General features: G+C 41.2%; 1 protein-coding gene across 3 annotated transcripts in view; it reads right to left on the bottom strand.

Moving 5' to 3' along the window:
• Nucleotides 1-272: 272 nt before the first annotated feature.
• Nucleotides 273-13,851, bottom strand: part of LOC137426460 (phosducin-like protein 2) — an 84,166-nt gene continuing 70,587 nt past the window's right edge. For all 3 annotated transcript variants that reach the window (XM_078770919.1, XM_078770918.1, XM_078770917.1), the window contains 3 exons: nt 13,661-13,804; nt 3,931-4,166; nt 273-1,085 (listed from right to left, as the gene is read on the bottom strand). In XM_078770919.1, the coding sequence (XP_078627045.1) occupies nt 949-1,085; nt 3,931-4,166; nt 13,661-13,804 (517 nt within the window). In that variant the 3' untranslated portion in view covers nt 273-948. The remainder of the gene's footprint in view (nt 1,086-3,930; nt 4,167-13,660; nt 13,805-13,851) is intronic.

Below are 13,851 nucleotides of genomic sequence, written 5' to 3' on the forward strand. Positions count from 1 at the left end.
GGATGAATGAGCTATTCAAATGTCCTGTGTAGGAGTGACGCCCCGACCAGGATTGTGCGAAATAGTCAAGAAACTGCTTCGGCAGCCATATGCATCTGAACATGCATGAGTGGACGTCATCATCATCATCATAATACACATGATGTAAACTGTAAAGCATCCAGTTGACCAATCAAGTCAATTGCACACCTACTCCGCTTGAAGAAATATTTTTTTTAGCCAAAACAATGTTGTTATATTCATAAAGTAATGCAATGGATACTATGTTGCAGTTAAAAATAACAAATTTATTAATTCAAATATTATTTCTAGTCACCTATCCTTGCAAAATTATCCATGAAATTTTACATTTTCTAATCCATAGGTGACAAAATAATTGGGGTATAGTCAAAGGAAATTGCAAAGTAATATGTATTTTTCGAAATCAGAAAGAGGTATACAGTACTGTACTGTATGTAAGAGCCTAGAGTTGTAACTATAACAGAATTATAAGTATCATAGACATGTGAGTGAACTTTTGTTTAACACAGCGGAACTCCATAACAAAGCGAATCTATTTTAACATTGCCAACTATAACAAAGTATCCTCGCTGTAATATTTCACACAACAGAGATGGGGCAAGAATTCGAATTAAGCTTCATGGTGGATTCAACCAAAGATGTATATATTATATTATCAATCAGGGTGTATATATTATCAACCAGGGTGTATATATTATCAACCAGGGTGTATATATTATCAATCAGGGTGTATATATTATCAACCAGGGTGTATATATTATCAATCAGGGTGTATATATTATCAACCAGGGTGTATATATATTATTTTAGGTTCTTACTGTTATGGTGAAGTGCTATAATTCATATTGTTGAATAAATGTTGTATAGTTTTTGTGTTCCACTAGTCCACTTGCTTTAATTTTGTGTAATCATAACCTTATTCAGTATCTACACACTATCTTCACTGTCTCGATCTGTACTGTTCTTAGCATCAGATTTGTGAATTATTTTCATTCCGCCTGCCCGCTTTGTTTGTTGCAAATCACTCTGCACAGCTCCAATTACTGCCAGCTTCAACTCCAGCTCTGCAAATACACAACAGTAATGGCCTTTACAACAACAAGCCTCCAACAACAACTGCTATTATAATAATATGCAACTACAATTTAGCTTTGGAATCATTTGTAAATTGCTTTGGGAAAAGGCATATGTATATAAAATTATTATTGTTATTTGTACTTTCAAGGCTTTGAATAGAAAGAAACAATTGAAACTAGATATCTGCCATCACAAAGGGTAAGCCTCTCCTGGTGTCTGCAATCCAATGATGGCCATATTCTTTTCAGACCACCATATTCCTTTGACCTAACATTTTAGGAATAAAGTATAAATTAAGAAAATGTATCCCCACCTAGAACCTATCCACAAAACTCAAAATCATGAAAATTGGAGGAAAATTATTCAAGTTATGATCAAAAAGGTGTTTTTTGGTAATTAGATCACAATCCAAAAAATTAGGTCAAGGGCATTATTCAAATACCAGGTGCACAAATAACTTCAATGCAGTTCCACTATTATGGTGCAAGAACATCTTGGAAGGCCAAGCGGCCATTGAGATTCCACATTGGCAAAATTGAACGACAACAAAAAGTGTTATTTTTTTTCGGGCCATCATTTGACCTTGACCTTTAACTCGGAGGTGTATGATGTAAATGAAGCATAAATGTAGCTTGCTCTCAGATATATAGAGAGGGAATTTTCGTTCTCATTCGACAAACCTTAACTGAGTTATGGTGAAACATGTTAAAATCTATATAATTAGGTCATGACCTTAACCTAAATGGTGGTTTAGTACTCCTTGGGGTCTAGGACCTTGACCATTAACTCAGAGGGTACGATGTAAATCAAGTGAAAATGTGGCTTGCTCAATGCTGCTATTTAGAGAGTGCAATTTAGTTCTAATTGGTAAATCCTTGGTCGAGTTATGGTGAAAATGTTAAAATGGCTATAATTATGTCATGACCTTAAATTATGTCAAGGTCAAAAAATAGGTCAACCCCACATACTTTGTATCCCCATTATTATTAATGTAAGATTTCATTCCAAAAGTCCCAGCCGGCTCCAAGATACAGCTCGGAAATTGGCAGAAAAGGAAGAAGAAAAAAGAAAACCTAAATGGTGGTGGAGTACTCCTGTGGGTCTAAGAAACTCTGAGGGAACATTAAAATTGAGGGCACTAATTGTAGAAAGAAACCCTACAACAGGTATAAGCTATCCTATAGGGGAGGCTTAATAACATCCTTAAATTGCCAAAAATATCAATCCCTAAAATGTTGTGTGCACCCAGAATTGTATTTGGCAGTTTTGGCTCCATGTTACTGCCTTAAACCTTCATACTTAAAATAAAAGCGGACCTTGCCTAACTAAGAAACTTGTATGCTCTGTGTGAAGGGTACCACAAAGCACCAAGAAGCAGAATGTCTCATTTGCATAACATATCATCAGTGACATCAAATTGATTCAGGAGAAAAAAGATGAAGAGAGAGAAAGAAAGAGATAGAGGAAGAGAAAAGCTTCTTTTTTCTTTTTTTTTCGTATACAAGACTGAGGCTCGTGTAAGAGCTAACATTAATGACAAAAAAAACAAACGGACACATAAGTCAAAATAAAGGGAGCGATGGACAAGATGGGGATAGAGGGGGAAGCACACAAGTACAACATTTGAGAGCAGGGACATCGGGAGATCTGTGGGAGGGAGAGGGCTTGGGGGGAGGAGTCGTGCGAATGGGGGTGAGGGTGGGGCGGGAGAGTTAAAAAAAACACATGGACACTGCAAGGTTTTCCAGGAAAGAAGTCGGTATTTCAGAAAAGTAGATCTGGGGTTAATTAACTGGGGTAGAAAAGATCAAGGTTTTGTATGGGGGAAGATAAGAGATGGTGGTGAACAGCTGTTTTAAAGACCTGGAGGGAGGAGTGGGATTGAAGAGAGTGAGGGAGTTTGTTCCAGATGCGAGAGAAAAGAGGAATGAAAGAGTGAAGGTGAGCAGAGAGTCTTGATTTTGGCAGTTTCACCAGAAGAAGGTTGCAGGCACATCTTGTGCGACTTGTAGGAATATTTGGGGGACAGAGCACAGACAGGTCGGTAGAAGAAAGTCGGTAGAAGAAAGAAAGACCACCAACCTGCCTGCGGTGAGTGAGTGAAAGTGAGTGAGTGAGTGAAAGGCCCTCGGAGTTAGCTTCATCGTGGGAGATTCCAATGATTCTGAAACCTTTGGTTTCAACAGCGTGAAGCCGAGCTAGGTGTGAGGCAGGAGCACCAGCCCAGAGGGGAGTGCAGTATTGCATTGAGTTGCGGATGAAAGCCTTGTATGTGGTGAGGAGCTCAGGTGTGCCAAGGAAGGACTTCGCACGACGGAGGATGCCCAGTCGGCGACTGGCTTTGGAGGCCAGCTTGGAAAGGTGTATTTCCCAGGAAAGATCATGGCAGATAGTGAGACCCAAAAGCTTGAGTGACAGAACTTATTGGAGAGGATTGTTGAGAAAGTAGATGGGAGGGTTGTCCAGACGGTCTTTTTGAAGAGACATAGTAAGAGTGTGAGATTTGTCAGGATTGAAAGACATGTTCCACTTGTTTGACCAGTCTGTGATTTTGTCCAGGTCTGCAGAGAGTGAGGAGACTGAGGACTGCCGATCTGAGGGATGAAGAATGGAGCGGCAGAGAGAGAGAAAAGCTTGAAGAGAGAAAGAAGAAAGAAAGAACCATTCGTGATTGTTTAGAGGATGTTAGGTACAAATATCATTCAATTAACTTAACTTGTAAAGTAGAGGCAAGACTTGTCACTGCTCATAAAGATAAGTATCTCTATTCATTATAGATTCCATAAACATAATTTAAAAATTTACAAGTTATGCAAATGGGGGACAACCCACCAAGTAGGGACAATGTGGATAACTCCTGCGCATTAATTGTTCCTTTCACATTGCCAGATATATAAATACAAAGAGCTGGCAAGGAAGGGTCTGCAGACACACAATGAGAAGACAGCACAGTTGCACCGCCTTGGGATGATAAGCAAGTACGTGCAGAAGCTCGAACAAACTTTGTCCTGGGGAATTTTCGTGCCAGGTTGGAGAGATGCTTGTCAATTTGTGCACTTAGTGGAATGCTGCAATGGATAAATGAAAACAATCACATAAATGATCAATTGAGCGAGTCATTAAAAATAAATCGTCATCAAAAATATTGTTTTTGAAGGTACATTACAACATTAGTCAAGAGGGGTTGTATGAAGCATTAAGCATAAACAAGGAAGCCTTATGCAGTATATTTTGAAAATGGTGAAACTCTGCAGTTGAAGTTACAAAACTCTTATTACCTCCGCTACCGAAGGTGGATGGAGGTTATGTTTTCACCCCAGTCTGTTTGTTTGTCTGTTTGTTTGTTTGTTTGTGAACGACATATCTCAAAAAGTTGTGAACGGATTCGGACGAAATTTGGCAGAGGGGTAGCGTATGTGACAAGAACGAAATGATTCGAATTTGGTGAAGATTCGGATCCGGCTAGTAGAATTTTTTCAGTGATACTTCACCATTGGGAGATAGGGCCAAACCGATAAATAGCAGGTTATCTCAAAAAGTTGTGGACGGATTCGGACGAAACCCGGTGGACAGTTTGGGGGTTTGACAAGGGTGAATCGATTCGATTTTGGTGAAGATCTGAATATGGATTCGGATACGATAATTATTTAATTTCTAAGTGATTCTTCACCAGTGAGTGATCGGGCTAAAACCGATACATAACATGATATTTAAAAAAGTTACGGACGAGTTCTGACTAAACTTGGTGGACGAGTTGGTTTGGTGACCAGAACAAGCCGATTAGATTTTGGTTCAGGTCCGAATCCAGATCTGACCTATCAGTGGGATACAAAACATAAATTGTTCAGCCTGGTGGAGGTATGCACTCTACTGAGTGTCGTTCTGGCTGTGATTGCAAACACTGGGCTTATTTTATTTAAATGACAACCATCATTTCCCCTTAACACCATCCCTAGAACAGAATATTGGGACAATGAGAAATTAGGAAAATCTGCATTGTAACAGAATATCCTTTCAGATGTTTTTTTTCCCCACAAGAGGGCCTCATATGATCGGCATTTTTGTAAAAACACAGTGTAACATTCCCATTAAAGATATATAAATCTTTGTTATGCTGGATAAGCTTATAGTTTAAAGTGCTTGACTTAAATGCACAAGGGACTTCTCCAAATCCCATTATATGCGTCGTTGTTGTTGAGGATGCAGTCTTTGGCTGTTGGTTGCATCATTTCTGGAAATGCGGCTGTGCCGCCCCTGTTACCAGTGAGATGGTACCCATTTTGCCGACCTCAGGAGGCTGACAAACCTCAGGAGAATATTTCAAAGGTCAGCAATAGGCGTTTTAAAAATACTGATAGTGGTGATTAACCTAATTACCTCCGCCACCTTAGGTGGATGAGATTATGTTTTCACCCCTGTCTGTTTGTTACTTGGTAAAAAAATTTTTTTTTGCCAAGTATGTTGATCACTCCAGTTTGTGTGTGTATTTGTTTGTGTGTGTGTTTATGTGTGTGTTTGTAAGTTTGTCTGTCCGCTCACATACTTGCCTACAGGTCACAATTTTAAACCTATCTTCACAAAACTTCACCAAATGGTGGAGTTCGTGGTCCGACAAAATACTATATATTTTTGAGGTTAAAAGGTCAAAAGGTCAACATAGGCCAAAGGTCAACCACTTTTTTAAATTTCTAAAATCCTCAATTTTCATCCAATTGACTTGAAATTTGAATAGGATTTACATATCGGCTTACTGAATTCAACCACCAACTATTTTTGAGATCAGCATAGGCCAAAACGTCAACATTTAGTGAAAGGTCAACAACCATTTCAAATTTCCAAAATCCTCAATTTTCATCCGATTGACTTGAAATTTGAAAAGGATTTCCATATAAGCTTACTGAAAACAACCACCAACTATTTTTGAGGTCAACATAGGCCAAAAGGTCAAAATAGGCCGAATTTCGAAAATTGTCACTTTTCATCCAATTAACTTAAACTTTGAAGACGATTTGCATATCAGGTCACTGAATTCAACCACTAATTATTTTTGAGGTTAAAAGGATGCTCCACTGAGTGCCATGCTACTTTGTTCTGTTTTGCCAAGTCTCACTCTATGAGTGATTTTTCATCTGTTTGTTTGTCTGTTTGTCTTTGAACAGGATATCTCAAAAAGTTGAGGACGACGGATTCAGACAAAACTTTGTGGACAGGTTGGGTGTGTGACATGGACGAAAGGATAAGATTTTGGTGAAGATCAGAATCTGGTTCCGGATACGAGAATTTTTATTTTTATGTCTCCGCCCTCGAAGGTGGCCGGCGACATTCTTTTTTCGGGTTGTCCGTTCGTCCGTCCATCCACACGGGCTAATCCACGTTTATCTCAGCAACCACATGTTCGATTGAGACAAAACTTTCAGGGTAGGAGTGACACCCATGCATAATGTTTTTTAAATATGATTGTGATGTAACAGGTCACATGGTATGGCAGCCATCTTGGATTAAAGGCGAATATTGAAAATAAATTTCTCGGAAACCGCTGAATGGAAACATTTGAAACTTGGCATACAGTCAAGTACTCTCAATGGGGGAAAAAAGCATGATAATGATGACATCATTGGTGAAGTGGTATACCAGCCATAAATGTTTTAATCGAATGCGTCATCCTAAAAACCTGAAAATGCATGCACATGATCTCTGACCCATTTGTATTGAAATATTAAATTTAGGACATATTGCGTCACATGGTTTGGCAGCCATATTGGATTGAAGGAAAATATTAAATAATTATATCTGAAACCGCTTACCCTATCGATGCAATATTTTACAAATGTCATCCAACACCATTGTTGCATATAGTTTGAAAATGATGACATCATCGGTCACGAGGTTTGGCAGCCATCTTGGATAGAAAAACGAACCTTTTCCGATCAACACGAAACTTCACAACCATGATCCCCTACCGTTACATGTACAGATTGTACATTTTTAATGTCATATGTCACATGGTTTGGCAGCCATATTAGCTTGAAAGGCAATATTTTAAAAAATCCCTCCTCCAAAAACGCTTCACCGATGGATGCGAAACCTGTCCTGTGATAAAAATGTGATACTTCAAAATAGCTGAAGGGATTTAAACCAAACCTGTTTATTTTTAGGACAATGAATGAGTGCATCTACCCATTGTCACAGGAATGGACTACGTGGAGGCATATTGGCGACACAGTCGCATTGCTCTAGTTTTAAGTGATTCTTAATCACTTTTGGGCGATAGTGCCAAGAATGTTATATAGCATGACATCTCAAAAAGTTGTGGATGACTTATTACAAAACTTGGCGGATGGGTTGGGTAGGTGACAAGAACAAGCAGATTCGATTTTAATTCAGGTCCGAATCCAGATCCGGCCTGTTAGTGGGATACAAAACGTAAAGTGTTCAGCCTGGCAAAGGTATGCTCTCTACTGAGTGTTGTTCTAGTTTTTATCCTGAAAAGGGGAAGAAAATTACAGCTGTGTCTGATATAGAAAGAGATTGATGGGACATGTAAAGCCTCAACATTGAAATTTAGCAGGACATCAAAATCACTGTCTCCTTATTATGCTATGTTGAATAAAATTACACAAAATGGTCCAATAGATAGAGATCTCATCTTATTATCAACTTTGCTTGGAATTCTCAAAAGCTGTGCATCCAAATTGCCTGTTCCTCTTTCACTACTTTTCTGCAGATCCTTCTTGAAGGGTCCCCTCCCCTCACAATGGAAGATGACTAATGTGTCATCACTATTGATAAGAAGCATGCCAGGACAGACTAAGAACTACCGACCAGTAAGCCTTTTTTCCTCCAATCAGCAAGGTTTTTTTCCTATAATCAGCAAGGGGATCAATAATCTCAGCAGGCATACTTTTCTAAAACTCTTTAATATCAGATCACCAATTTGATTTCTGTCCTGGCCTCTCCACCATCCTCGGCCTTCCAACTATACCCTTATCTGAAAAGACAGGATGGATCTTAGGTAGTGCACTCACCTTTGAGTTTTTTTATTATGGTTTATTTAATACAGGTATTAGTACTCGTGGAAGAATAGAACAACATAGGGCAATGAATCAAGAGACAAAATGGAGCAAATAGAAAACAGTGGGCCAAAAATAGCTGCAGACTTTCCTATTTTAAATTTCGAGCCAATAACTTCTCCCTCCAGGATCAAGAGGATTTTGTTTTCAGAATTGGCATTGTTTCCCCCAACCTCCCCCGGCAGGGGTCAGTGTTTCCACTACTTGCACTATTGCACATGTACAGGTGAAAAATCAAATCACAAGTTGTCTCCCCACACTTACAGGGAGTGGAGGGAGGGTATGTATTTAATGGCGACGATATGACCCTGGGTACCCTGGACATATAGACATTGCCTTATTTTAATATTTTAGTTAGATATTCCTGACATTAGTGGGGCAACTTAGCATAACAATTGTGCATTTTGTGAGGAAAGCACCAAATTTGGCACACTAGTAGACTATCATATTATGAAAAGATCTGGATATTGGGCCATCTCAGATTCAGAGATTTGATTTTTGCAAGATTTGCAGATTTGATGACATCATCGATGACACCGGGGTCAAAGTGGGTCCAGGTTTGATACCCCAAAATAGGTATTTGCTTTATTCTCAGAAACTACACACGCAATTTTGATGAAACCTCACCACAACCTTCATCACCCGTGATGTACTAATTGTTTGTTCAAGGCATTAGAAAAATTGTGGTCTTAGGAGGTAGATGGGGTTGGGGGAGGAAGGGGAAGGGGGTTGCCCCCCCCCCCCCCAAAATAGGTATTTTTTTCTTTGTTTGTTTAAAGTCTTATGATTATGTTAGTATGATTTTACATGCTGCCCTGTCTTCGAGCAACCAGTGAAACTGGTTTAAAATACCTTTAGTCAGTGCAGTATACTGTTTATTAACGCACAGGTTGTAAACCTGGTGCGTTATAGCGTTTGCCTGGGAATTTCTGTCTCTCCAAAAGTGAAGCTCCGTTTCTGTCGCTCAGATGTGTAGCCAGTTTCTGTCGCTCAGATGTGTAAACATGACGTCATCAAATCTATATTTAGGCTAACCATGGGCTACCCCTTTGGCTGGTACGCGGCCGCTCGCTAGTACATAATATAGGATATATTTGTTATATGTTATGTTATAGGATATATGTTATATGATATAGGATATATATAGGATAGGTTATAGGATATATATGTTATAGGATAGGAATATAGGACCCAAATGACCCAGAGGACCCAAATGACCCAGAGGACCCAAATGACCCAGAGGACCCAAATGACCCAGAGGACCCAAATGAACCAGAGGACCCAAATGACCCAAATGACCCAAATGACCCAGAGGACCCAAATGACCCAGAGGACCCAAATGACCCAGAGGACCCAAATGACCCAGAGGACCCAAATGACCCAAATGACCCAGAGGACCCAGAGGACCCAAATGACCCAGAGGACCCAAATGACCCAGAGGACCCAAATGACCCAGAGGACCCAAATGACCCAGAGGACCCAAATGACCCAGAGGACCCAAATGACCCAGAGGACACAAATGACCCAGAGGACACAAATGACCCAGAGGACCCAAATGACCCAGAGGACCCAAATGACCCAGAGGACCCAAATGACCCAGAGGACCCAAATGACCCAGAGGACCCAAATGACCCAGAGGACCCAGAGGACCCAGAGGACCCAAATGACCCAGAGGACCCAGAGGACCCAGAGGACCCAGAGGACCCAAATGACCCAGAGGACCCAGAGGACCCAAATGACCCAGAGGCCCCAAATGACCCAGAGGACCCAAATGACCCAGAGGACCCAAATGACCCAGAGGACCCAAATGACCCAGAGGACCCAAATGACCCAGAGGACCCAAATGACCCAGAGGACCCAAATGACCCAGAGGACCCAAATGACCCAGAGGACCCAAATGACCCAGAGGACCCAAATGACCCAGAGGACCCAAATGACCCAGAGGACCCAAATGACCCAGAGGACCCAAATGACCCAAATGACCCAGAGGACCCAAATGACCCAGAGGACCCAAATGACCCAGAGGACCCAAATGACCCAGAGGACCCAAATGACCCAGAGGACCCAAATGACCCAGAGGACCCAAATGACCCAGAGGACCCAAATCACCCAGAGGACCCAAATGACCCAGAGGACCCAGAGGACCCAAATGACCCAGAGGACCCAAATGACCCAGAGGACCCAGAGGACCCAGAGGACCCAGAGGACCCAAATGACCCAGAGGACCCAAATGACCCAGAGGACCCAAATGACCCAGAGGACCCAAATGACCCAGAGGACCCAAATGACCCAGAGGACCCAAATGACCCAGAGGACCCAAATGACCCAGAGGACCCAAATGACCCAGAGGACCCAAATGACCCAGAGGACCCAAATGACCCAGAGGACCCAAATGACCCAGAGGACCCAAATGACCCAGAGGACCCAAATGACCCAGAGGACCCAAATTCTATGTATGTTTCTATGATGATGTATGTTTTGGTGAAAGTACATAATGTGAATACTAGTAGCAATTTTACAAAAACCATGGCATAATTTCAAATCTTGACCCGAGATGATAATTATGCTACATCATAATTTCCATGTGCCAACCTGGGCGGAATCCAAGTGGATTCACTTGTTCTACCAGGTAAGCGCCAGGGGCGTTGCCCCGATGTTTGTATTACTGTCAATGGAATTTTAACGTGCAGCAATTTACTTCGAAATGTGTGTTAATGTTTTGTGATGGTTTGACAATAGCATGTCAAATACATCAAAATAAATATCAAATACCAAAATAAAATTTCCAAACAAATTGGAAATACAATAGTTAGACGGTGTTAGTCATTGCTTTTCACAAACTTCCTCCCTTTGTTGGCATGATCACTAAGCATCGTGCATTGTGCGATGGCTGTATAGTCCAATGCGGGACACACAGCCTCTACCACAAACATCGCAGGTATGGACCGGTCCTTGTAGAGATGGACGTTGGTTGGTTTTCCTTTCTTGCCTCCGCTGTCTCTCAATAACAAGTTTTCCACATTCAAAGTGGTCCAGTCCTTTGCGGCAAATGTTACGCCAAGCTGACCTGCATGTGGCCTGATGTTCCCAGGTGACAACTGGAATGGCACAAGACTTGAGTGTAGATTTAAATATGTCTTTATAGAGCTTTCTTTGTCCACCACGTCACCATTTACCAAATTTAAGTTGTCCATAGAAAAGTGCTCAAGGGAATCTAATGGTCTTCCATGTGTGTTTTTACCCTTCGTGCCTTACCCTTTATCGAAGCAAAAGCTCTTTTTATTTGCTCGCTAATGTATATATTTTTTGTACACACAGTTAAGGCTCGTGGAAGAGCTAGTACTTGTACACTAAATGGATCAGGATGCAACAAGCCAAGAGGAATAACAAAGAGAGGGAGGGAATACCAATAGCATAGCCGAAGGCCAAGACAGAGTGGGGCGGACAAACAATGGGTGTGGGGAGGAAAACATAACTTCAGTCGACCTTTATCATCTTTACATTGTCTTGAATGTCAGTGTCATTTTGTTTTCAAAATCGACAACCACTGTGAAAATAAACGTCAATCACAATGCTGTCGACTGTATCGCCTGGCTTGCAAATGAACAACCATCGAAGAATGCCGCTCGAAGTTGAGCAGCAAAGTCATTCTATATAATAATAGCATAAGGACTCGACTTTGTTATCCCTTTTACGTCGCATCCAGTGACCCGATGCCCACGGCACTAATGGATTTAGGATCTACGAACCGCGCTCTTTGTTTATCACGTACAGCCATACTCGAAAAATCTGAATTAGCCGACGTTGGGGCCCAAAAGCATCCGATTAACTGCCGATACGACGCCATCTTATTGGCGTCTGCTGGGTGAAGGCGAAGCAAGCCGTCCGCTGATTGGACAGTCGAAGGCGACAGCAAGCCGTCCACTGAGTGGACAATCCTGAGCATGCATTTGTGCCGGTGTCATCGATCGCGGTGTACGCTAACCTCATCAGGTGGGTTTACCATAATTTCTAAACATTCCGTAAACTGGGTATCTATTTGCCTGCTCCTGTCTTCTCCCACGGCCAGTTATATGTGGCATGCTCAAGAGCACGGTCGTTCAAAGATGTGTATATCAAGGTTGATAATACGAGTACGCAAGGAGTCGTCAGAGGCTTGACTATTACCCCAAACATTGTTTATCCAGAAGTTTTAAAATAATTTCAACCTCTGATACTGCGTTCATTGTATTATATTCCTACTGCTCTGCCTTGACATTGACGCTTACCAATGCACCAGTATGGGGCTAATTCCAGTCGATTTACTAATCCGTTCATTTTTTAAAAGTCTATGGTTCTACTGCTGTTCCTTTCCATTGACACATACCACTGCGCCAGTGTGGCCAGAATGGTGCTATGCCGATTCCTATTACGAATCCATTCATTTTTCAAAAGTATATCGTAGCGTTGTCATTTAAGTAGATTGCAATAAATACGTTGTTCATATACGCACTCTTCATTCTCATCTTTCTTCCTAACTCTTACTCGGACAAGCAAATCCCCTATGCCATCCATAATGGTACACTCTATCCATACACCACATCCTCCCTTCCGTGGATGTTCCACGGGTTTCGGCTAGTTACAAATATTGAGCCAAAAAGACAAATAAAGTGAATGGAAAGGAAGAGAATGGTGAAACCCAGGTGTGTTTCATTACCAAGCACGTGGCCACTAAATTTTGTCCAACTCCATCCTTAACCTTTTGAAACATCGTGCTATATATATATCATTTTGGGCCCTATCTCTCCAATGGTGAAGAATCACTCCCTTAGGAAGCCAATGGCCATCCAGTAAGAAGATGGTGTCTCCTAAAAAACACCCTCGATCAACTAAAACACGAGCCTCGATCTTGTACATTAAAAAAAAACCCACCAACTGGTTGGACCACTTTTTTAGGTAGTAGGTTGTAGACAGTAACCGCTCAGAGTAGAACTACAGTTCGGACTTAGGAGCGTTAAAGTGGTGCCCGGGACCATCTTACACTCTCCGTGTCTGGATTTCTAGTCTTACTTTCTACCTCACAAAAACTACAGCTACTAGGCTAGCTTCAACCTCTCTTTCTTGCAAACAAACATCATACACTTTTCAAACAAACATCATACACTTTGTCCATAACGTTTTGAGATATCCTACTCAAAGACAGACGAGCAAACAGACAGACAAACAGACCGGGGTGAAAATATAACCTCCGTCCACTCTCGGTGGCAGAGGTAATAGATAAATAAATAAAACCTTGACATCTCTTGGATTATTGTGAGTACGGTATATTGCACGTATGTATATCATTTTGAATGCCTCACATACATGTATGTATCAGATAGACATAATGGCAATACAAAAGTCAGCCTTCAGCAGTGATTGAGCAGTTACCTTAAAAACAAACAAAAGTACATATGATACTAATAAGAAGAATTTGATTACTTTATGTGATTCCCTTTGGAGACAGTCCTTACTCTAAGAGGAAAAGATGTACAACAACCCAGACATGTTCTTCAGCAAGTGTAATCTCATTCTCATAGTCTTGCACCTTGACTTCTCGCAGCTCACCAAACCGTGGTCTGACTTGTGTGGCCTTCCACTGTTGTAATCGCTTCTCCCTGAAAAAGATACTGTTAGACATCCAATGGCCCATGCTATAGTCATT

The sequence above is a fragment of the Myxine glutinosa genome, chromosome 1 (genome assembly GCF_964187855.1).
Source record: "Myxine glutinosa chromosome 1, kmMyxGlut1.1, whole genome shotgun sequence".
NCBI classification, from domain to species: Eukaryota; Metazoa; Chordata; class Myxini; order Myxiniformes; family Myxinidae; genus Myxine; species Myxine glutinosa.